This window comes from Miniopterus natalensis, chromosome 4 (assembly GCF_054644295.1).
Source record: "Miniopterus natalensis isolate mMinNat1 chromosome 4, mMinNat1.hap1, whole genome shotgun sequence".
NCBI classification, from domain to species: domain Eukaryota; kingdom Metazoa; phylum Chordata; class Mammalia; order Chiroptera; family Miniopteridae; genus Miniopterus; species Miniopterus natalensis.
In genome coordinates this window covers 6299945-6323455 of record NC_142084.1, presented here as the reverse complement: position 1 = coordinate 6323455, position 23511 = coordinate 6299945, and the positions used below count along the sequence as shown (strand labels likewise).

The following is a 23511-nucleotide window of genomic DNA, read 5'->3' as shown; positions in this document are numbered from 1 at the left end:
CTTCCACGAAAAGGGGACAGATCTTCACGGCACACTTGACTCGCCGGCTCAGGGCCCCCCAGACCTCAGACCGAGAGGCAGGTCCAGCCGTCTCCGTATCTAAGCTGCAAAGCACATCAGTGGACGTATTTACAGCACGGCTCTCAGTGCTTGTTTTCTTTCGAATGTCAGTCGGTTTTCCCTTAAGGGACATTTTCCACGCATGGGATAGCGTATGCATGGAAAATCACCAAGCGTGTCGCTTCCAGCTCTCCAGCTCTCGGTCACATTCGAATGCGAAACCATATGAAGCAAGTCTACATTTTATGTTTGGTTCCAGCGAGCGTCTCAGATGTTTCCATAGCTGGAGAAAGCTTGGAGCTACTAAATAACTTTAGGCAGAGCATTCGTTTCCCTCCCATGCCAGACCCACGTGAGCGCCTCACTGTGACACCGTAGCGGGGAATTCGGAGGCTGTCCGTGGAGGTGTGCCCCAGACCGCCCTTTGCATTTACACCTGCTATTGTATGTTAGCATTTCCTTCCTGCAAGCTGCTGCTTCTCCCGGGCGATGCCGTGCATTGCTGCTGACAGTTTTTGCTGCGAGAGACTGCTGGGTGCATTGCAGGAGGTTTAACATCCCTGGGCCCAGACCCTGAATGCCAGGAGCACCCCAATCTCTGTGACCCAAACGCCCCCCAAGGGCTGGCACCAATACAAGGCTGAGAGCTAGTGTTCTACATTCCTTGACAGTTATTTCTATTAGGACGGTGAAGGGCCCTAGAGTGGACAGATTCAAGCTGCAAACCAGCCCACCTCTTTCTAAGAGTACGACCTTCAGGACTTTATTAGCCCTCTCTGTGAAATGGAAATAATAGCATTTACTTCCTAGGGAGCTTAAGAAACCTAAAGGAAATACTCTAGACTCCCTTCTCTTTTTTAGTAGCAGCTTTCAGCTGTCTACTGTTTTGCCCGGGGAATTGCCAGTGCCCCAGATAGAATCACACACTTCGACAGCCACCCCCTCATCCTGGTAAGGGGGACCAGGACAACAGAGCAGTGATTTTACTGACTTTACGTGTCTTTCTCATTTTTTAGACAAATTTTTATTGACAGTTTGAACAGAAGCTCTGTGGATTTTGTAAGGTGCTGGAAAGGGAGCTGGAATGGGAGGCCAGAGCCTGGATTTATTCCCAGCTTTGCTGTTAACTAACTTTGTGACTGGCCCAAGTTCAGACACCTCGGCGTTAAAACAAGAAGGAGTGAGGAATCGGGGCAGAGAAGTTCAGAAATGAGCTCAAAATCCCCCTTGAGCTCCAGGCACCCTTGATTCTCACTAGGAGAGCAGAACCAACTTCTCAGCCGGAATACTTGCCTTCTTTAAGTATTATCCAAACATGAGTAGTGGATCCGAGTCAAATTATGCAAATAATGTGACCAAAACTGCCTAAAATTAGAATCCAAGAGCAGGAAAAATATCTAACATGAGACTTTATGTGCGTTACTTGTGTTTTCCCTGCAGATAATTTTAGCAGATGGCCAAGGAAGTTACCCAGCAGCCCTTTTCGGACAGGAAGCTGTACACGCTTTGTTATTCTAATCCTTAGTGATTAATTCACGTGACTGGTGAAAAAAGCATGGGAGAGAAAGGAAAAGGGATGGCTTCTGAGTAGCAGACTCCAGCTCGAGGATGCATTGTGTGTTCGATCATTCAGGGCCTGCGACTTTTTGCTGTTTTGAGGGACCTCACAACTCTCCCCAAATGCTGCTGCTCAAGGGACTTGCTCTGTGGCCATCCTTGAGGCCCGTGTGTCAACCTTCTGCAGAATGTCCCCCAGGGAGCCCCTTGGGAGGAGCTAAGTGGGCCAGCTCTAACCCCAGGTCTCCTGTAGTGAGCTTCAAAGCCATCCAGTTACAACTGTCCTCATTTAGAATTACGGTTGTTACGAAATGTTGCTGCGTATTTTCTTACATTTGTTGTCGGTTTTACTGTGTCTTTGATATTTTGGAAAAAAGCTGTCCCCAAATCTGTAACTTATTTTTGGGGAAAAAAATTAATTTCGAAGTAGTGATGAAAAAACCAAGTTACATTGTTGCATTTATTTTTCTCAGCTAAATGGTAGGCTCTTAATCTTTCTGTATTATTCAGGAAGTTATGTTTTGTGTAAGTGTAGTTATTGGTCTGGGGAGTCTATTTCACTCCCTATTTTGAGAAAATTCTTACATTAAAACATTTTATTTAACATGAGTGTTTCTGTAGACAAGTGAGTGCATTTAAATGAGGAGCTTAAGAAGCAGCAATGGCTAACATCTGGATTTTCTGTAGAAGCCTATTGAATAAGTTCTTTTAATATTTACCCCAAAAAAGTGCTTTTGAAAATATACTCCATTTAATGTTCAATTAACTTAAAAACAATAACTATTGTGCATTAAACATTGGGACCAGACTCCATGCTGTCCGTTAAATGCATCATTTCCTTTAAGTTTTTAAGAGACCTGTGGGGGGTAGAGCCACTGTCTCCCTTTGACACGGAGAATAAATAATGTCCCTAAGGTCTCACCTTCTGAAGAAGTAGTTCTGGGCACGGCCAGAGCGGCTCGGTTGGTTGAGCGTAGTCCTTGGCACCGAAGGGCTGTGGGTTCTGTCCCCGGTCAGGGCACACACCTAGGTCGCAGGTTCGATCCGCTGCCGATCGGGGCACCCATGGAAGGCAGCCCGTCGGCCGATGTTCTCTCACGTCAGTGTTTCTCTTTCTCTCTCTCTCTCTCTCTCCCCCTTCCTCTCTCTAAGCATGTCCTTGGAAACAAACCCAAGCAGTAGTCCTGGGGTTGAAGCCCAGTCCTTCGCAGCGAGGGCCCTGCCCGCGCGCTGACGGGCGCTCCGATGTAAAGCTAACGGGGCAAAGCGGGGGCTCCTGGATGCCCCCTGCGGAGTCTGACTCGGTGGAGGCTGTGGCTTCCCCAGGGCTCTGACGGGCCGCACATGCCGGGTGATGAGCCCAGGGACTGCCCGACGGTTCAGTTTCCATGTATAACTTTAGAGCATAAAAAGTGGGAACTCTCAAATGGCATTTGAAAAGAGAGTGGCTGAAAGTTTAGGTACTCGGCCGTTACGATTATATTTTTAGTGTTAGGACACAAATACCCTAAGTACAGTTTATGTTCAAAGAATTTGTGTCCTCTGATACCTTATTTTAGGCAAGAGTACAGAGCACTTTAAACTAGTAGTTTTACAAGTAGGTTTCAGCTAACGCTTTTAACTCCTAAGAGTTACGTTTATATCACATTTTTACTTTGCCCTATAAGTTTTTTCCTCCTTACTCTTCTAGGTGCCAAGAAATAGCCTATAAAACCCAGGCAAGTACTTTTAAGTGCTTTCCCTGTTCAAGACATCTGGAATATTGAATATGTGTTTTAAGGCATTTCGGTCTTTTTCAAGAGTTGTTTTGTAAGATGAGCGAGCAGTTCAGCTTTGGAGGCAAGAGAGCTCAGTGCTGGGTGGAGCCCTGTGGACAGAGGCGCGCGTGTGCGCGTGTTTGAGCGTGTTTGAGCATGTTTGCGCGTGCGTGTGTTTGCGTGTGTTTGCGCATGTTTGCGTGTGTGTTTGCGTGTGTGTTTGCGTGTGCATTTGCACATGCTGTGCGTATCCCTTTGGCTAATCCCCTTTGAGACGCTGCGTGAGCGCTGGCGTCCGTCGGGTCAGAAGCTTTCACACATTCTGCTCATTACTTCTAGGCAGCAGGCACGTGGGGGAGCTGTGACTGGTCTAGATCAGGGTAAAATTTCTAGAGCACAAGCTATGCCTGTGGTTTTAGGTCCTCTGATACGTTTATATTAATCTTGAGTGAAAATGAGAAATTGGAAAAGGGAGGAAGTTTTCATAACAGCATATATACCGTTCATTTTTTTCAACGAGTAGTACTAATCAACATATAAAACTTCTAGAAAGCGGGAGATGACGCGTACCCAGTGTATAAAACTCGAACCTAGCTGACTGTCCACACGAAGGCAGCACTGTTCCACCACCATTAGACGTAATCGTTAACTGCCTCAGGCTGTCACTGTCAGAGTGACGCAGGATGCACAGAATGGCATATACAGCCCCGTATTTCTGCTGTGTGTCATTCCCATGAAATAAACTTTTCGTTACAGCCATTATAAACAGTGACAGTTTACGCTGTACGCGTCCTAGCCCCCAGAATCCCTTTGGTCTTTACGCTCATTCGCAAATGCACCCACTCGTCCCTCTGCGTCGCTGCAGACGCCCAAGCCAGGCCCTGGAAACGCCACGCTCGGCCTCTTCCCGCAGCAGGTGCTGCGCCTGGCTGCTGGGCCTTCCGGGCGGTGAGCTCATGTCCTTCTGTAGGGTTTGTAGGGCACCCGCCTGCCCGGCCGTCAGTCCCCTGAAGGAGCCTCGTGACATCAGAACGTGTTCTTCACGACACCAGTTTCCATATCCAGTCGTCACCAGTTTGAGCTGCAAGAGTCTTCCCTAAAGTGCTCCCCGATATTCCTAAATGTTCCTGCATTCCTTAAAGTCGAGCAGAAAGTCACACTTCTGATTGGATTCATCATCTAAACAGATTTGAGATTTAAAATTCAAGTCGCATTTATGGCAACTCACGGCAAGTTTTTGGCAGCCGCCGATGGCTTTATTTCCTGCCTTTAATTAATATCAACCTCCGGGGCCCTCCCTGGCTCGGTGCGGGGAGGGCCCTGGGAGCGGCCGTGGCATGGGCAGGTGGGAACCTCGGGTGGCATTCACTGGGGGGGAGAGCTCCCAGCATTGACTTTGCTACCCTCTGGGTCTCTTCGGTTATTTTAAGACGTATTGTCAGAGTTTTAAAACAAAACTAAATCAATTCACCCATTTATAAAAGGTGTGTGATTCAGCTCGTTTACGGGATATGGCATTTTTTGTGGAATGGAATAAGGAAGGGAGTGACTGGAGGACAGTAAAACCGATTTGGGTGAGGAGAGGGAATGGTCCTGGTGGGACGGTCAGCGTCCTGCCGGTTATAAACTCTTGGCATCGGGTCTCACGGCCGTTCCCGTGGCCGGGGCCTCTTGTCAAGCGTGCAGGGCCTGCTGTCTTTCAGTAAGAGCCCTGAGACTGGAAGGGGCGCCCGCCTCTGCGCCCCAGGAGTGCGGTGCCTACTGAGGAGCTGCCTGTTGGGGCAGGACAGCATCGAGTCCCTTGGGCTGTGGCCCAGCGCAGGGCACCTTCCTGGAATGTGTGTCCCCTGCTGCAGTTGCTCAGGTGACTCTACTGTAACTTACGTGGAGGAACCGTGTGACTCTTCTTTATGGGGGGGACTTAGTGAGCGTCCACAAAGCATGACCTGCTGAAGTCTCAGCTTTGGCCACAGACTTTGAGCGCTCAGGGTGGGTGTAGCCGGCCTATTTCCAGACCCGCTAGGCCATCAGCCTGTGGTCTGTACCCCAGGAGTACAGCTCTCCCCCCAGGCTCCCCCTCATCCTGCCCCATCCTTTCCCTCCCCCTTCCCCTCCCTCTCTCCCCTCATCCTCGAGGCAGAACTTTGTGAAAAAAGGGGCAGCCTTCCTCCCTCCCCAGCCCCTCCGCAGGTGCAGGAGACAGGCCTCTCCCCTGCAGGAGGACATGGAAATGCGGGCACACAGACGGACCCCACTCACCCGCCGCCCTGTGCGGGAGTGAGAAGTGAGGAGGCCTTTCGCCTCAAAGCGAGGAAGCTGAGGGGCAGAAAGGGGCTAAGCGGGGTGACTGACCGCAGGTCCCCTCCGCCTGCTGCGATGTCAGCGCTGTGGGGACTGTGGGACGGCTGCTCGTTTTCACAGCGGCCGCGCCGGCTTTGAACTCCAGGGAGGCTGCCGTGGTTCAGTCTCCCACCCGCGTGGTGTGTGGTCTGGGGCCCCGGCTGGAATCACCTCCTGACAACTCTCGGGACCCGGGTGGCGGTCCCCACGTTCCGCCCTGCGGGAGACAGCCAGCCCCGCGCCCTGCCCTCCAGGGGGAGTCGCGGAGGCCCGTGTTCCCCGTCGCATGGAGGGTGACGTTGAAGCTCGGGAAGAAAGTTGTCCGTCGCTGGTCACATATCCCGTCAATAGCAAAGCCGAGAGGAGGTTAGAATTTGGGGCGCTTGGCTGGCAGCGCAGCCCCCAGGCCTGCTAGCAGCCTAGGAAGCAGCCGCCCTTTCAGAAGCGGGCTGCAGCTTTTCTCTATGAAATGCTGTGGTTTTGAGAGTAGCATGAAAAGGCCTGACTTAAGGGGGCACCTGATTGCACATTTTATTAATCCGAGAGCTTTCGGAAGGTTCAGTTACTCTCCACGGGGCCACGGTGTGGCCGGTGCCCAGGGTCCCCCATGCTCTTGAGACGATGACGTTAGGACCGGCGGGTCCGCAGCCCAGAGCTCGTCCGCACGCCGCACGGAGGCTGCCGTTCCTCGGCCGTGTGCGCGCCCGCAGCGCCGGCTGGGCAGGGGGCGCCGAAGCCCCAGGGTGGCCGCCCCCAGCACGCCCGCCCTCTGCTCCCGGAGCCTACGATGCCACAGGAGTAGCCACCGCTTCTCCGAAGCCCAGCTTCAGCTGGGTGCCCCGAGTTTCCCTCTGCTCGGTCAGCAGCTCTGAGGGCGCCTCTCCTCTCCAACGCATTTATGGTGTATTCTTTTCGGTGCATTGTTTTAGATCACAACACGTGACTGCTTTCAGAGAAACCGAGGTGGACCCGTCCTGAGGCATCTTTGCTCTCTGAGTCCTGGAGACGGTGCTTTACCCCGAGGTTTAGTCCGTGGCCCTGCTACGATGTGGCGGGAAAGAATTAAGTTCGCGAACGTGTTACTGTGAGGGATCCTGTTCTCTGTGCCCCGTGGGCTTGAATTTGACTTTGACGCTCTCGGAGGCAGCTGGACGTCGAGGAGAGCCTTTCGCAGGACAGGAGTCGCTGCATCGGAAACGTCGATGTTCTCAGGGGCCGCAAGACTCGGGGTGGGACACCTGGGCTCGATTCCTGGCCGTGCTGCTGCATGGCAGAGGGTGTTTGGGTCCGTAATGCCCAGTGGTACCGGGATTTCCCTGGGGTTCTGAATGTAAATACTTGTCCACATGCCGTAGAATCAGGGAAGAAGAGGGAGGGAAAGTAGAGAGATGCTGTCCTAGGCCAGGGGAGCCACTACCTGCCTGGCCTCTAGAATCCCCCCGCTTTTTCCTTCATGCTTGACATGCTCACAGTCACCTTCTCCGTCTTTATTCATGCAATATGCATTTACATTTAACTTCACGTGGCGACAGAGTCCAATATGTATATACATCAACTTCTGGACACAACAGACCCCAGTTTGGGAGGAGTGGGTTGGGGCCGCTCATTAGCGATCCCTGGCGCCCAGGACAGTGCCTGTCATGGAACTGCAGATTATGAGAGTAAATTTATTTTAGATTTAAAAGAGTTCAGGTTATTCTGAAAATTTGGGCCCATTTTTAGAATAAACAATTAATTTCCCGACAAAACTGTGCCATGCACAATACCTTTACCTCACATTTGACTTCTACAGCAGGACCAAGAGAGTCTTTTCCCCCCAAAATAGTGTCCTTGAAGCAATATTTGGAGACTTCCTCGGTTTTTCCAAGGGCCTGTCTTAACCTAGAGTGTGATTATTTGAATAGAGTTCTTGTTTCAAGTATCCGTGCATCACTCCTTCCCTCGGTAGCCGCCCTTTAACTGGGCGGAACCCTTAACTGCCAGCGGCGCTCTGTAACGTTATAATGGCTCTCAGCATCACTTCTGCTCCCTTCTAGAAACTCTGCCTCTTGCAAAAGAATTTTAATTTCCATTTTCAGGTGATTCGCACCTGTACAGAGAGTCATCGGGAGAGGAAGGGCCCACCCCAGCCAGCCACGTAGGTCGTGGGCTGTGCCCGGCGAGGCTCCCAGGGCTGCCGGGGGACAGAGGCAGGCGAGATGTTTTCCCTTCACTTGTGGTCGATTCCTAAGCGGCCGTGGTGATGTGACCATACCATATGTTTTCCTGCGCACACGCAACTCCAGGGACTCAGATAACCAAAAATGTGGTCATGAGAAGCCCTGCCCCTGTGACTGCTGTGGGTCAAACTGGTTGATTGAATGACAGTGTCCTGGATCTGAGCCCCTGTGTCATTTAACCCTGAGTTCATCTGTCCGGAAGACACCTGGAAATGGAACATGGTGAGACAATGCAACACAGCAATGAAGACGCATAGCGGAGAGCTGGCGAGCACCGGCTGTTTGAGACGCACGCTGGGCACTGCAGGGCCCGAGGCTTCCCCCGCAAGGGTGGTGAAGTTTCTGCAGCAAATGTGGCAGCACTGGGATATTCAGAGACTGGGGTCCCTGTGATGCAGTTCAGTTGGGAGCCTTCTTTTATGTATTCCTCAGGAGATGCTTGTTGAGGACAAACCATGCGACAGGCGTCTTCTAAGCGCAGGGCTGAGTGGTAAGACAGGCGAGTAGCTCTGACGGGATTTTCATCTGGCCGGAGCAGACGGACGGTGTGCCAGGGTATGGTAACCAAGAAAGACGTCCGATAGCGAGAATTCAGGGGGAGTGGGCCCGTGCTGGGCTGGAGGCCGCGTTAGGTGGGTGACCAGGGAGGGCCTCTGAGCAGGGGCGTGGGGGCTGTGACCAGCCAGGTGATGGGAGGGGAGAGGGTCCCAGACTGGGGACGGCTAGATGTTGACGCGCCTGGGCAGCTCCAGGGAGGCCGGCGTGGGGACAGGGATGGGGTGGGGGTTTCAATGAGTTTGGGTTTTATTCTGAGCTCAGGGAGAAGCCGAGCATAGTAGTTCAGATGCTACTTCGTGACAGGACTACTCTGGCTGCTGGGTGGAGAGTGGATTGAAAGGGGCAGGTATAATATCAGAGGGACCAGCCAGGGGCCGTGGCCATGGCCGGTGGGACGTGGTGGGGCTCGGGCCGGGTGCAGGGCCGGAGGCAGAAATGAAGGGGTTGGGATGGAAGGTTTGGGTGGTGGAGTTGGCAGGACTTGGACTGGACATGAGAGTTGAAGGCAACAAATTTAGAGTAAGTCCTAGATGTTTGGTCTGAGCAGCTGGGGAGAAAGTGCTGCTACTTCTACTAACATGAGGGAACTGCAGGGAGTGGGACTGGCCGGGTGACTGGTGACTGGCAGGGAGTGGGGCTGGCCGGGTGACTGGTGACTGGCAGGGAGTGAGACTGACCGGGTGACAGGTGGGACATTAGGAATCCCGTTCCCTGCATTTTAAGCTCTTTGTGTAGACATCCATATGGAGTTCGCAAGTAGGTGGTTTAATTAAAAAAGAAAAATAATTCGCCATTTTCCATTCATCAAGTAAGAAACTGTGGCTAAGTTTTAGGTTTGTAGCTGAAATAGATAAAAGGCCTATTTTTATATTGATTCAGCAATTTAAGTTCCATGTACATATTTTAAAGTCACATGAGATATGTTCATGTAGACGCACTGCTTTTTCCTGTCTCACATTTTACAAGACAGTTTTATTGCAGAGCTCCCTGCGCGTCTCTGACGGGCACACGCATCTTTGTCAGCGATGTCTTTGACACCCAGCCGCAGTTTTGGGGGTTATACTCACGTTTCCCTGAGTATGGCACCCTCGTTTCTAAGTTTTTAAGATACAGCATTATTTTAATCAATGTATTTTGTTCTTAGTGGAAAGTTTGTCCTAAGACACAACATGAATTTATAAAACTTTAGGACACTTATTTTTTTTCCTTTAATTTTCACCTGAGGATGTGTTTAGAAGAGGAAGTGGGGGAGAGAAAGAGAAGACAGACAGACAGACATCGGTGTAAGAGGGAAGAGTCTGTCAGTTGCCTCCCACGTGCACCCTGACCAGGGATGGAACCCGCAGCCTTTTGGTGCACGGGACGGGCCTCCAACCAGCCGAGCCCCCGGGCAGGGCAGGACACTCACACCTTTTAAAACTCTGCGCTGTGGTGTATACTTGTGATCTGTACAACATACCACCTACTCTGCTACTTTTCAGAGAGACCTTTAAAAGCTGTTACAACTGTATCCATCCCATGAAATTAGGAGTCATCCTTATAATATCTGTGTTACCTTTTGTACCCATTCCGTCCTAGACTGGGAACATTTCAGGATAATATACATTCATCAAACAATACATATTTGTCCAAAATAAAATAAGGGAACATCCCATAAGTGGGAGACTTAGTGGCGACTCAGAAATAAGGCAGCCTCTTCTTTCCCCTCGATCTACATTCTTTTTTCACTCAACAAACCGTGCATGACTCACATCGCTGCCCGTGGCCGTCTTCCGTGTCTGCCTCGTGCTCGGCTGCGTAACCCGCGTGGCGTATGTGGCCAGCCTCCCGGTGCGGGTTAGGGTGCTCCTTGTCTTTGCTATAACAGACCTCGCCACAGTAACCACCCGGTCCTTCCCTTGTCACGCGTGTGACATCTCTGGAACAAAGGATAAATGCATTTTTAAATTTGTTAGAGATTGCCTGTTACCTTCCAAAGAGGGGATACCAATTTTTACTGCAACCAGAGAGATTAAGAGCGTCGGCGTCACAACACTCCCCAACATTGTGCATCGTCAAACTTCCATCCTGGCCATTTAGAGAAAGTAATCAATACGTGATGATAGAGTGGAGACTGCATTGCTCTTATTAAAGGCAACGTCTTTGAAATATCTACAGTGGTAGCAAGTGTTTTTTCTTTTCAAGGTAAACTTTCGTTTTGGAAAAAGTCAAGTCTTACACATAACCTAAATTTTAGGTTAGCTGTTACTCAAGGTTTTTTATTTTATTTTGCTTTATTTTGTTTTATTTGTTTGTTTGGAGAGCAAGACTTGGTGGAAAACAAGTCTAACGTTTAGATAACAAATGTTCTTATGCTGCTTCTGAATTTTCTTAGAAGTTAGTCTCAAAAGAAGAGTTTTAAAACTGTCTAAAGCAATGGCGCTGTCAGTTAGTATAAGGTTACAGCTTTCCCAGGGGACTTATTTGAACCAACCAGTCCTTGAATGTGTATGATCTAGGATGTGGGTTAACAACAAAAAAAAAAAATCGCCCACCGTGAAGCCTTTAGCTTTAAGAGGTTTCTTTCACAGGAGGGCACATTTAAAACAAACGATTTAAAATTTTGGACTGAGTGTTTAAACTTAGGTATTGCCTACTTTAAAATGCCCATCCTTTATACCAGTAAACAATCTAGAAGAGATCATTTCTGCCATTATTTAACAAGCACTACTAGAATAATATTTAGAGGTCTACAGTCTTTCTACATGCCAGATCAAATTGTTTATATTTTCCATTTCCTCTTCTAAAGCTAATCTGTGTGTAGTGATACAGATGAAGCTGTCTAGAACCAAGCCTGTCAGCTAGCCAAATGTAGTCAAACATTCGTTATTTGTTTTTTGTTCCCTTTGATATTTTAGAGAGGGAGGGAGGGAGGGAGGGAGGGGAGGGGAGAGAGAGAGAGAAGCACGGATGTGAGAGAGAGACATTGGTTGGTTTGCCTCCTGCACCGGTGTGGGGCTCAGACAGGCAACCCACGTATGTCGGACATGCCCTTGACGGGGAGTCCAACCGGAAATCCTTTGTGGGAGGCCGTGTCTTGTACTCTGATGCTAACTGGTTTTGAGAGTAGGCTTGAGGTTTGATGTGCTATAGATCAGACATCTGGAAATATATGTGCACAGACATACTTGGTTCAAATGTCCTTTGGACCAATTGTCCTCTACAGTTTTTCCAAAATACAACTGTCTTAAATAAACCATCGCATTTATATTTTCTGTGACAAACTGGATTATTGTCTAGTGGGTTGACAGCGAGAGAATTAGTAGCAGTTTTTGGGAGCCCCCTTCCCTCTCCAGTGGGTGACGTGCCCCTGCTCTGTCCTGCAGAGAGATGGTCAATGCGTGGTTTTCTGAGAGAGTCCACACCATCCCGGTCCTCAAGGAGGGCGCCCGAGGCCGCGCAGAATCCTGCCCGTGTCCCCCGCAGCACAACCCCCGCGTCGAGAGCAGCACCCCGGGGACACCCACCAGGAAAATCTCGGCCTCAGAGTTTGACCGGCCGCTGCGACCCATCGTGGTCAAGGACGCCGAGGGCGCCGTGAGCTTCGTCTCGGACTCGGAGAGGGAACAGATGCCGCTCACCCCGCGGCGCTTCGACCACGATGACGGGGACCAGTGCTCCAGACTCCTGGAACTGGTGAAGGACATTTCCAGCCACCTGGACGTCACGGCCTTGTGCCACAAAATATTCCTGCACATCCACGGGCTCATCTCCGCCGACCGCTACTCACTGTTCCTGGTCTGCGAGGACAGCTCCAATGACAAGTTCCTGGTCAGCCGCCTCTTCGACGTGGCCGAGGGCTCCACCCTGGAGGAGGCGTCCAACAGCTGCATCCGCCTGGAGTGGAACAAGGGCATCGTGGGGCACGTGGCCGCGCTGGGCGAGCCCTTGAACATCAAAGACGCCTACGAGGTGAGGGGGAACCTGCAGGCGGGGGCTGGGGGCATGTGGGGAGCGTGGTGGGGCACCGCCAGTCAGTGCCGGGCATGGGGGTGCTGTGAGTGGGGGGCAGTGGGCGGTGCTGCGAGTGGCGGGCAGTGGGCGGTGCTGTGAGTGGGAATTTTTAGGAATATTTGAAACTGAGTTGTAACAATTTGTACACTTATTTAAAATTGGGACTTATGGTAAGAACCTTGCATCTTTAAATGCCAGAGCTTCTTGGCTGGTGGCTGAGCCACCGACACGGCACTGAGCCACCTTGCCTTGTTTCCCCCCTACTGAGGGTTTGACACAGCGCATCTCGTGGCTGCGTCTTTCCCATCTTTTTACTTGCTCTCTGCATGTCCCTGTCCATATTAGCTGCACTCGAACCTCCGAGGATTCCACTGAGGCCCTAAAATGATGAGCCCCAACAAACCCACCACCCTGTAGGCTTTTTCTTTCTTTCATTCATTCATTCATTCATTCATTCATTCATTCATTCATTCAGAATCATACTCATTCACTCAGTCTCCTTGACTCCAAAGCCTGATTTTCTTCTTTCCTTCTTTCTTCCATTTTTTTAAATTAAGCAAATAAAGTTTTTAAAATGGAAATTTTTACTCTAAGATATTTCAGTTGAAAGATTTGATATTTGTCTTACTTGTAGAGTTCTGAACAGGTCTTTAATTGTGGGTTTAAAGATTATACTATATAATTCTTCAAATTCCGTACTTAGAGTGGTCCCTTTTATTAATAGAATTATGGGTGTTTTGGGATGGTTTTTTTAGTGGTTTTTTTTTTTTTTAAATATCTCTTTATTGATTTCAGAGAGAGGAAGGGAGAGGGAGAGAGAGAGAAACATCAATGATGAGAGTCATGGATCGGCTGCCTCCTGCACGCCCCCGACTGGGGATCAAGCAGGTAACCCGGGCATGTGCCCCAACTGGGAATTGAACTGCAATTTCCTGGATCCTAGGTCGATGCTCAGACGCTGAGCCACACCAGCTGGGCTAGAATTACGTGTTTTAAACAAAGCATCTTCCTGGAATGGCACGTTGGCTGTTGATGAAATACTTTCCAGCGCTTTGAGAGAACAGTTCCTGTAGCTACCTGCCCCGTGGCGCAGTGGACTGCGCTGCAGGGGGCCCGCGGTCCTCCCAGGGTGCAGCTCCTCTGCGCGGTTCCAGGGGTCATGGCTTTTTTATTCACCTCTGTATCCCTGGTGCCTAATACAGTGCCTGATGCTCTTAATAAATATCGATTCAACAAAAATTATAGTGGAGAAGATAGATAAGTAGACTAGAAAGCAGGTCCTAATAGATGCTGAGGAGAGTGGGTGGGTTCGGGAAGCAGGAGATGACAGCCGTTTGGGGAGCTGGAGGGCATTATTCGAGGGAGCAAGGCTTGACAATAGAGCCGGGCTGCAGGTAAGATGTGAGCGGATGGAGCTGTGTGCGTGAGACGTGCAGATGTTCAGAGGAGCTTCAAGCAGAGACCCCTGCGCTCGTATGGAAGCGTGTGGGTCAGACACTGGGGAGCTGCAGGGGCAGAGCCCGAGCGAATGGCATCCTGAGTGCCCGGCTGGGGAGTGGAATGCGGGCCCAGGCCAGGAGGAGCAGTCACCGTGGTTTCCAGGGGGCACCAGGATGACTCCGACTGTGCTTTGGAAAGATGAATTTTACAGTGGTTATAAAATGAAGTAGAGGGAAAAACACTGGAGCTGGGAGGAGAACTGAGTTCAGTAGTGTGGGGAAGGAGGACCTGAAGCGGGCCCTGGCCTTAAAGATGGGGAGGGAGTGGATTGCGGGTGGGGAAGTGAAGCTGCTGGACATGGCAGCCTGGAGGGGATGGAGTCGGGGCAGAGAACAGCCGAGGGTGACTCGGGTTTGAAGGGGGGTGAATAAATAAATAAGAACAACTGGTGAGGAGTACTGAGGGTAGGAATTTGGGGAGAGATGGGACAGGTTAAGTAGATAAACCCTGAAATATTTTTCAGAAGCCATTCAGGACAAGTGATCTGTTCAAATTGGATTCTTCCATGACCTCTTTGACCTCTGTAGCAAGGTCATACTGTAGCTGATCCCCAGGAGGGTATTCAGGACACAGCTGGAGAATTCCCTTCCTTAGTTAGGTGACAGCTGGGTTTCCATTTTCAATGGCAATGGAGCCCCAAGTACAGAAGGACCATAGACATGCTTTGGTTTTGCTGAGGACACCTTCATTTGTCCCCATGGTCCCTAGTTTCCCTCGTCCCGAGAATTTCTTCACTTATGTGCACTTTGTTTAATCTGTTTACCATCTTTGAATGTTGGCAATGTAATTGTTTTTCTGCACTTGGTAATGATTTAAGTCTTGTGCGGCTGTCTGAAAGAGCCCATGTCCCCAGCCTGTCACGCTCCCAGGGTGAAGCCTCTTAGTCTGTGATTCCTGAGTTGCCACCTGACCCTTGGCATCCTTGACCTGTGTTTACGGTGGCCTTGCAGAAACTATTTGTGTCCCGGGAATTTCGTTAGAAGTTGTGGGGTTGGTCTGTGACATATAACTTACATTGGTACGAACAATGGAAGTCAGCCCCACCAGTAATTAATAATCAAACCACTGTCTCCTACCTTTTGTGAAAGTAGTTAGAATATGCAAAGCCATCCTAACGGTTTCTGAGTTTTTAAACACAGGTCTGTAAAACAACACTCTACAGCAGCATTTCTTAAACTCACGTGACCATCGAACACTTTAGAAGTGTGTAATGTCGCAGTGGAAACCACGGGGTGGCCACGAAGTCTAATCGTGCTCAGGCTGAAGCTCAGAATAAAACAATAGTCTCACAGATCCATTAATTGTGAGACAAGTCAACATTTGATTCACTTCTTAAAACTTTGTAACAGAATGGTATAAGTCAGAGAATTCAGCTCTTTTATTAGGAATAAAATAACACGTTCACATGCTTAAAGTATAAGACGAGGCCCACTGCGTAGGCCAGCAGGTCTCGGTTAGCTGCAGGTCCCCATGAGAGGTTAGTTGGCAGGTGCTGCCCAGATGTTGATGTTCAGCCACTTGTCATTTCCCCCATCAACCCGTCATTCATGCACTTTCTGGGACACGGCGCAGGATTTGTCGATACTAAGATATTCACAGAACAATCAGAACAGCAGTAGAAATGTGTTTGGCGTTTTCCTTACGTATATGAACTAGATATCACCCAGTTTCTAGACTGGACTGTGTATTAGTCGGGGTTCTTCGGAGAAGCAGAGCCAATGGCAGAGAGAGCACAGTAGCCCTTCTCTGCGTTTGTTCCGTTCAGGCCTTGGCACGCTGCACGATGCCCGCTGCATTGGGGGCGATCTTCACCCATCTTCCGACGCAAAGGCTAATCCTTCTGGGGACAGCCTCACAGACACACCCAGGAACAAGGTTTCACCAGCTGCTGGGCATCCCTTAGCCTGGTCAAGTTGACACATGAAATGAACCAGCACAGATGGCCTTGAACCCTAGCTCCATGTCCTGTGGAAGCCATAAGCCTCCCTAAGCTTTCCCAAAGGGTCCACATTGTCAGCACCCCCTCTCTTTCCCCGGTCAAACGGAATGCAAACCCAGGACTCCTCTCCTGTTTCCAAGGACAGCCACTCCATGTGCGCTGACTTCTGGGGGGAAGACCTGGGGGTTCTAGGGAAAGCTCGCGTGGCCACTCGTGTGGCCTGCACCACCAGCTGCGGTTCCTCCCACCCTACCTCACTCCTCCCTTTTCATTCTATCTCCAGATAAATCATCACCATCTCTCACCCTACAGGCCTTGCTTTCTACTTCAAGTATTTACCAAGAAATGTTGGCTCTCTGCACTGAATTTCTGATGAATAAAAGTATTTCCAAAATGAATTTTAGAAGGAAGACAGAACTCTAGTGACTGTTTTAATTTTGATAAATCTAGCAATCTGCTGTGGCACAGTCATGCCCCAGAGAACACCGTTTGGGAACTGCGGTACCTGTCTTTGCTCAGTGTTCCCATTATCTTGAGGCATTGCCCTGAAATGCCACTCCAGAGGAAAACCAGCCTGAAGTTCGGCAAGTCTATCATGTTATTTCCTTTTTTGCTTTCTGTTCTTTCTATATAATTTCAAGCTTACAGAAAAGTTGCAAGGAAGACCCATATAAAAAGCTTCCACTTAGCTGTTACCCCAATTCTCCATCGATGTTTGGCCCCATTTGCTTTATCAATTTTCTCTTTTTCTCTATATAAGTAATATATGTCTGTTATTTTTTATGAACCATTGAATAAGTTGGAGACATTTTTACTAAATATTTCAGTAAGTTTTCAGTATATTTTTCAACAAGAACATTCTCTTACACCATTGTAATGCATTTATCAAAGTCAGGAAATTTTAGCCCTGGCTGGTGTGGGTCCATTGGCTGGAGCGTTGTCTCATACACCAAAAGGTTGTGGGTTCAATTCCCGGTCAAGGCACATACCTAGGTTTCGGTTTCGATCCCCAGTCAGAGCTCATAGGGGAGGCAACCGATTGATGTTTCTCTCTCACATCGATGTTCCTCTCTCTCTCTTTTCCTCTCACCCTAAAAATCAGTTTAAAAAAACATATCCTCTGGTGAGGATTTAAAAAAAATAAAAACAAATAATCAGGAGATTTTATGATATAATGCTGTTATCTAAAAGCCTATCGTCAGATTTGGTCAATTGTCCCATGAATGTCGTCTGTAGTTATTTTCCCCTCGGATTCAGGATCGCACCCGGAACCACAGCCTGCGCACTCTGGTCGTGTCTCTAGTCTCCTTTAGGTCTGGAATCGTTTCTCCCTGTTTCTTTATCTTCCCTGACACATATTTTAGAATACAGGCCAGCTATTTTGTGGACTGTCCCTCCTGAGCAGAGTCGATCCAGGGCACGGTCCTTGCTTTAAGAGCTGCGTCCTGTGTCTCAACCGGTGCCCGAGCTGCTGAGCGAGGTCTCCTCTGGGGGGGACCCCAGGGTCTAAACCCCTCCCTGACTGCTCTCAGCCTGCAGCAGGTCCTTTGGACAGTTCTTAGCGGGTGTGACGAGAAGAGCCACTCAGTCTCTGCGGCCCCCTTGCATACGCCCCCCAGCCCCGCACGGCCCTGCGGGGCCGCCTGGAAGCCCGAGCTCCTCGCGGTTCTGTTCGGAGCCTGAGCTCCACCCGGTGCCAGCCGCCCTCCCAGCGGGCAGCGGCCCCAGGAGAAGCCGGACGGGCACTGCGGGGCCGTGGTGGGCCCCCCCTGCGGTGCCCTCGCGGGTTCCGTCCAGCGCCCTTTCCCAGCAAGAGGCCAGGGGGGCGCCAGCCCCTCCGTCGGGCTGGTGGAGGCGAAGGCTTGTGCTTTCGCAGCCCCGCTCACACAGCGGGAGTGGCCGGCCACGCAAGGGCTCGCTGTTCCTCTGCTCTTTCCGGGACCTGCACGTGTGTGTTGCCTTTGCAGCGAGTGTGTTGTTAAAGGAAACCCCCGTGCGATGCCCGATCCGCCTGAAGTGCATGGGAAGTGTGCCTGCCTCCCACCTACCCTGAGGAGGGCCGTCAGGCTGCTGTGGATTTTAATTTCTGGTCTACGCCGAACAAAACCTATGAACGTCCTACTAATTCCAGTCTGTCTGAAGCTATTGACGTGATTACACAGTTGGGCTTAACCTTTCTTATAAATTGGTCTTGTAATTAAAATATTCATTAACAAAATAATTGCTGATGATCACTTTTAATTCCTATTTTGATATTAGCTTAGAGAATAATTCACTATATAAGTTAATTTTCTACTTCTTTAATTCATCAATATCAGTATCCTGTCTGCTTTCTTTAGATCCTTTGCAATATACAGTGTCCCCAAAAATGTACACACACTGTAACAGCTGATAGCTCAATTTTGAAAATGAAATGCATTTTAATAAGGACTGCCTTTATAATTATTCAGAGTGCGTACGCATTTTTTGGGAAACCCTGTCATATGTTATTTAAGAATTATTTCTTAGAAACACTCAGCCAGGGTTTTCTCTGTGTCTCAATATAACTTTGAGCATATTTTGCAAGAAGAAAGCAAAAATACAGTAGCGTTTATTTATAATATAAAATATATATACTGATTACCCAGCGTTTTAAAACTTTTCTTTTGAAATTGTCTTTAATGCCAAGTTTGGTTCTCTTAGGGGAAAATTGGCCTCATTTCTGACCCCAATTGAGTGAATCAGGTGTCATCATGTACTTCATTTACAGCTTTGGCTTTGCGTGACTTTAGACTAATTACAAAAAATAGAAATGACCTTCAAAGATGAGGATTTTCCAGCGTGGCTCTTCCATGTTCTCTGGAGGGAATTCCAGAAGCAGACTTATGAGAGCAGATGCTATTATTAGGCTGAGCGTGTAACTTCCCAGGGCCAGCGCTTTGAACGCTGTTCCAGCGTTTATGTTCTGGTATGTGTGTTTCCACGCTAAGCTCACCCCTTACGGTGGTATCTGGGCATTTCCCCTGGTCCGTTTTCTCACCACCACCACCTGCGAGATTTGCTTTAAAGGACAAGCTAAGAATGATCACATCTGGTAACGAAGATGCTGTTTGTTACTGAATTCCTTCATTAGTTTAACAGATGCTTTGGAATTCCTGTGCTGATATTGGGAACCCTGATGAACCAAAAAAATAAAGTAAAGCCCCTCGTAGAGCTTACAACCTTTCACCGCCCCCGTCTAAAGTTTAATGCCAGGCGGCCTGTGCCTTTCTGTTTGCACACGGTGCGACCCGCCGCTCCTCCCGGAGCCCTTCCTGATTACTGGATGTGCGGGCTGTGCTCTGTGAAAGGGGAAAGAAAGACGCCCGAGAGGCTAGGGAGTTGTTCACAGTTTGATTGAGGCCGTACGGCTTTTATGTATTTATATAGAGAGAGGAAGGAAAGCAAAGACGTAACTTCTCACGAACACCTGAAACGGGACAGGGTGCTGAGGAAACACATGAGCAGTCAGCGCAAGGGACGCAGCGGCGATACCAGAGCGGTCGTGTCGGGGGCGGTGGGATTTAGAGGAAGAGCCTCGGAGCAGAGCTGCTCGTGAGGGCTCAGGAGCTGGCCGGCGAGACGGCAGCAGGCCGGTGTACTGCAGGCTGGAGAGCTGCCACTTTTTTCTGAGTTTATGTGAGCAAGGCTATTGAAATTGGTTAATATCTTGAATTTCCTCTCTTTCTGAACATTCTGTGTGAGTCTGTATTTTTCTGGTTCTCGTAAACATCAGCTTCTCAAAAAGACTTAAATTTGTCTTTGTCAAAATAATACAAACTTTTGTGATTTGATGCCTTTTACAACAATAAAACTGTCATTCAGAGCAACAAGGTAAGTCAAAGGTTAGAGTTCTCTAATCTCATAAATTGGAAAAAACAAATCAGTCTTTGACCAGGTCAGTCATTAAATCGAATTTCTTTTCCCTTCCTAGGATCCGCGGTTCAATGCAGAAGTTGACCAGATCACAGGCTACAGGACACAGAGTATTCTCTGTATGCCAATTAAGAACCATAGGGAAGAGGTAAGCCAATTTTCCATTTCATAAAAGGTCATTTGAAAACATTTTTCTTTTTGGAAAAAAAATTGCTTTGCTTTGCACACTTACGAAATAATACTATCGTGGCAGGTTAGCTATAAAGCGCTTCAATGTTCCACTTGACCTTTTTACTTTAGATTTTAGTAATAGGGTTGAATCCTGATAGAGACTTGACTGTCTGTGACTTAGAAATAAACTTCAGACATTTCATTTTCTTACCCCCCACCCCCTCACAACTTTATTCTGTCTAAGACATATAATTGTGGCTGTGGTTGTAATCAGTTTACTTCATATTATATTTAAGTGTCTGAGTAATGCTCCTTTCATAAATGGTTATCCAATTGCGATGGTCATCAGAAAATTTTAAGGTTCATCTGCAAGTTTTTTTCTAATTGTTGCAAATCTCCAAATACTTTTCCAATGTACTTACTGAAAAAAGTCCACGTGTCAGTGGACCTGCATAGTTCAGACCCGTTGTTCAAACAGGGGGATTGCGAGGGCGTATGGTAGGTGTGTGTTTAATTGTATGAGGAACTTCCAAGTTCTCTGGAAAAGTGAAGCACGTGTGTTCTTTTTTAAATTTTTTTATTTTTCATTTCAGAGAGAGAAAGGGAGAGGGAGAGAGAGAAACATCATTGAGGGTCACTGATCGGCTGCCTCCTGCACACCCCCCACTGGGGATCGAGCCCGAAACCTGAGCATGTGCCCTGACTGGGAATCGAACCTCAGTCTCCTGGATCTTGATGCTCAACCACTGAGCCACACCAGCCAGGCAGCACGTGTGTTCTTGCCATCAATATATGAGAGTTCCTTCCAGTGGCCTCCAGGCGTTGTCAGTGAATAACATTTTAACCATTCTAACGGGATGACTTAAATTTGCTTACGTGAATATATAACCCTCCTCTCAGCTAAGGGCTGTCTGCTCCCTTCCAGATACGATTAAAGGGGGTTCAGCCCCAGGCCCTAGATTGTAGTGTCCACAGCTCCCCTGAGGTTCCTGCTGGGTCCCCAGCGTGCTCACATCCGCCTGCCCCACGCTCCCGTGGCCTCTCTGGTCTCTGCTTGACCCTGGGACCCCTCGGTGTGAAGCCTGCCCTCTTCACTGGTTGCCACAGCTCACTCGCCCGAGCAGTTCATGAGATAAGAGACCGTCAGTGTCTTCCCTGGAGACGCGATCACGTGCTGAGGGAGGGTTCCCACACTCAGCTTTTCAGCATCTTGATGCCCCCCCATTCTCTTCACGTTGCCCCTGCTCCCTCTCCTCCCAGTCACACGGCCCAGCTCGGAGTGATGTCCCCTGAGAATTCTCTCTCCAGAGGAAAGAATGATGGAAGCAGGGAGGGGGACCGACGTGCTCTCAGCGGGGCTGCTGTTGTGCAGAAAGGCCTTTGGCCCGGAAGCAAGGCCGCCAGGAAGATGCGCCGTGTGACCTCCAGGCTTAGCCTCACGTGTAGCTGCGTGAACCAGCCCCGCGCAGGGTTGGCTGTTGTGTGCACGTGGAAGGTCCCTTCCTCTCATGAAGCTTTTGAGGTCAAAATGGGGAGTGTATAACCATCCTGGTTACCCAGCAAGTCAAGTGGTAAAGATGGGCCTCAACCCAGGAATAAACATCATTTGTGAGGAATGAGGGGTTGGGCGAGTGACGGTCAAGACGTTTGCCTTTGGGTTGAGTCCCGTCTTTGCCACTTAACTTGCTGAGTAACCAGGATGGAATCATCAATCCCTGCCGTTTCCTCATCTGTAAAATGGGCCTTATGAAAGGACCCGCCTCGTAGGGTTTTGAAGATTTCATGCCTGCAAAGGGCTTAGCGTAGCTCCCCACACACTGGCAGTGATCCATACATAGTGGTTCTTAATTTTTAAGAACTCGCAGAGCTTTTAAGACAGACAAGGAATGATCGAGTTGTGTGACCAGGTCATCGGCCACAGACTAACCAGCCAGCTGGGGTCACGTGGTGACCAGCACAGTCCCTGACGTCGCTGGTCTACTGTCGAACAAGCGTGAAGCTCTGAAGAAAAATGCCTTCACTGGTTTTCCTCACAAATGAGGCCGCGCGAGTTCGGTGTCATCTCTGTGTCAGTCCCACTGTTCTGAGTCAGCCAACACCAGTTCCAGCTGATTACCAAGGAGCCTAAAATGAGATGTGAATACTGACTGGACTCCTCTGGGAGCCCATAATAATCCATACTGACTATGGATTATTTGCAAAATGTCCCGGTACCTTTAGTGACCCCGATTCTTAAGGCGCGGGCACCAGCTCTGACCAGCTTCCGACTGGGCACTGACTACGAGGGGCCGGACTCTAACGCAGGCCAGAGAGTCCAGGAAGACTTAGAAGATTCGGTGAAACACACAGTCTCCTCATTAGTCTCTTCTTCTGGTGAAGTATTTGGACGAATGAAGACTTTTCCGGAGAACTTTCCATTACTGTTACCATCTCAGGTGGAGCAGACACAGCAATACCTCTTTAGAGGTCCGGGTCATGGATATCTCTAAACTTCTGTGACAAATACTTTTTAAAACCTGTAGAGCATCACTTTTTGCAGCCTTTCTCCCTCTCTGCTCCCGTCTAAGAGAGCAGGGTTAATGGGGAGCGTGGGGGAAAACTGGAGAAGTTTGAGAAGGCTAAAATAATTTATTTGGAAAGGTCAAAGAGAAACTGGCTAGGGAAAATGAAGACAAAAAGACACAGGGCCGGGGGAGAGGAGCCAGCCCAGACTGTGTTTTGGGGTGAGGACCGTGGGGCAGGACTTAGACAATAGCTGCCCCTCCCGCGGAAGCGCTCCTGGCGACCGGAGATACGTTCGTTCACACCACCTTCCTAACGGATGAGACGGGCACGGGACACCTAGGGAGCCCACCCTGAGTCCCAGGGCTAAACGGACGAAGCTGAGACACACCTGGCAGTCACCCCAGGGTCATAATGAGGGAGGGAGGGTTTCTTAACCGTGTCCAACGTGGGAGAGGCCCTGCAGGGGGGAGCACGGGGCGCCGCCCAATCTGATGGTCTTCGGAGGGCAGCCTGCAGGCGGCCCCGCACACAAGCCCTTCTCCACATGGGAAGAGGGAAGAGCAGTGACAGTCTCCGCGACGTCCCGGAGGGGCCAGCCGCAGCCGCAGGCGAGGTTCCCGGGGATGCAGGAGCCCGGCCGTGTGAGCTGCGGATCCAGCCGCGTGCTCAGGGAGGCCTGCGACCGACAGGCCGTAGAGGAGGCGCTTTGCAGCCAGCCTGTGATTCCCACGCTGCCGCTCGGTTTCTTTCACACATGGTGCTGGATTTGGGGACCTGGGCGCCGGGACCAGTTTTAGTTTTGTCACCGGCATTAGTTGTTTCTATAACCAGACAATTCCTTTATGCCCAGCAGAGAAGGGCGGGGAAAGCGGCTCTCTCTGCAGCTCGGTGACCCAGCTCTGAGGCCGCCCCCTGAACCCGGGCCGTTGCTCGCTGTGACGTGGAGGAGCCGCGCGCTCCTTTTTACTTTTAGGGGCTGCGCCGCTGAGGTGGAAGGCAGGACGTGGGAAATAATGCA

The 23511-nt window shown here is 49.7% G+C and overlaps 1 protein-coding gene across 3 annotated transcripts in view; it reads left to right on the top strand.

The window, feature by feature from the left end:
• The window catches only part of PDE5A (phosphodiesterase 5A), an 89859-nt gene that overhangs the window by 7369 nt on the left and 58979 nt on the right, over window positions 1-23511 (top strand). For all 3 annotated transcript variants that reach the window (XM_087816218.1, XM_087816220.1, XM_087816219.1), the window contains exons 2-3: window positions 11857-12442; window positions 19876-19965. In XM_087816218.1, the coding sequence (XP_087672344.1) occupies window positions 11857-12442; window positions 19876-19965 (676 nt within the window). The remainder of the gene's footprint in view (window positions 1-11856; window positions 12443-19875; window positions 19966-23511) is intronic.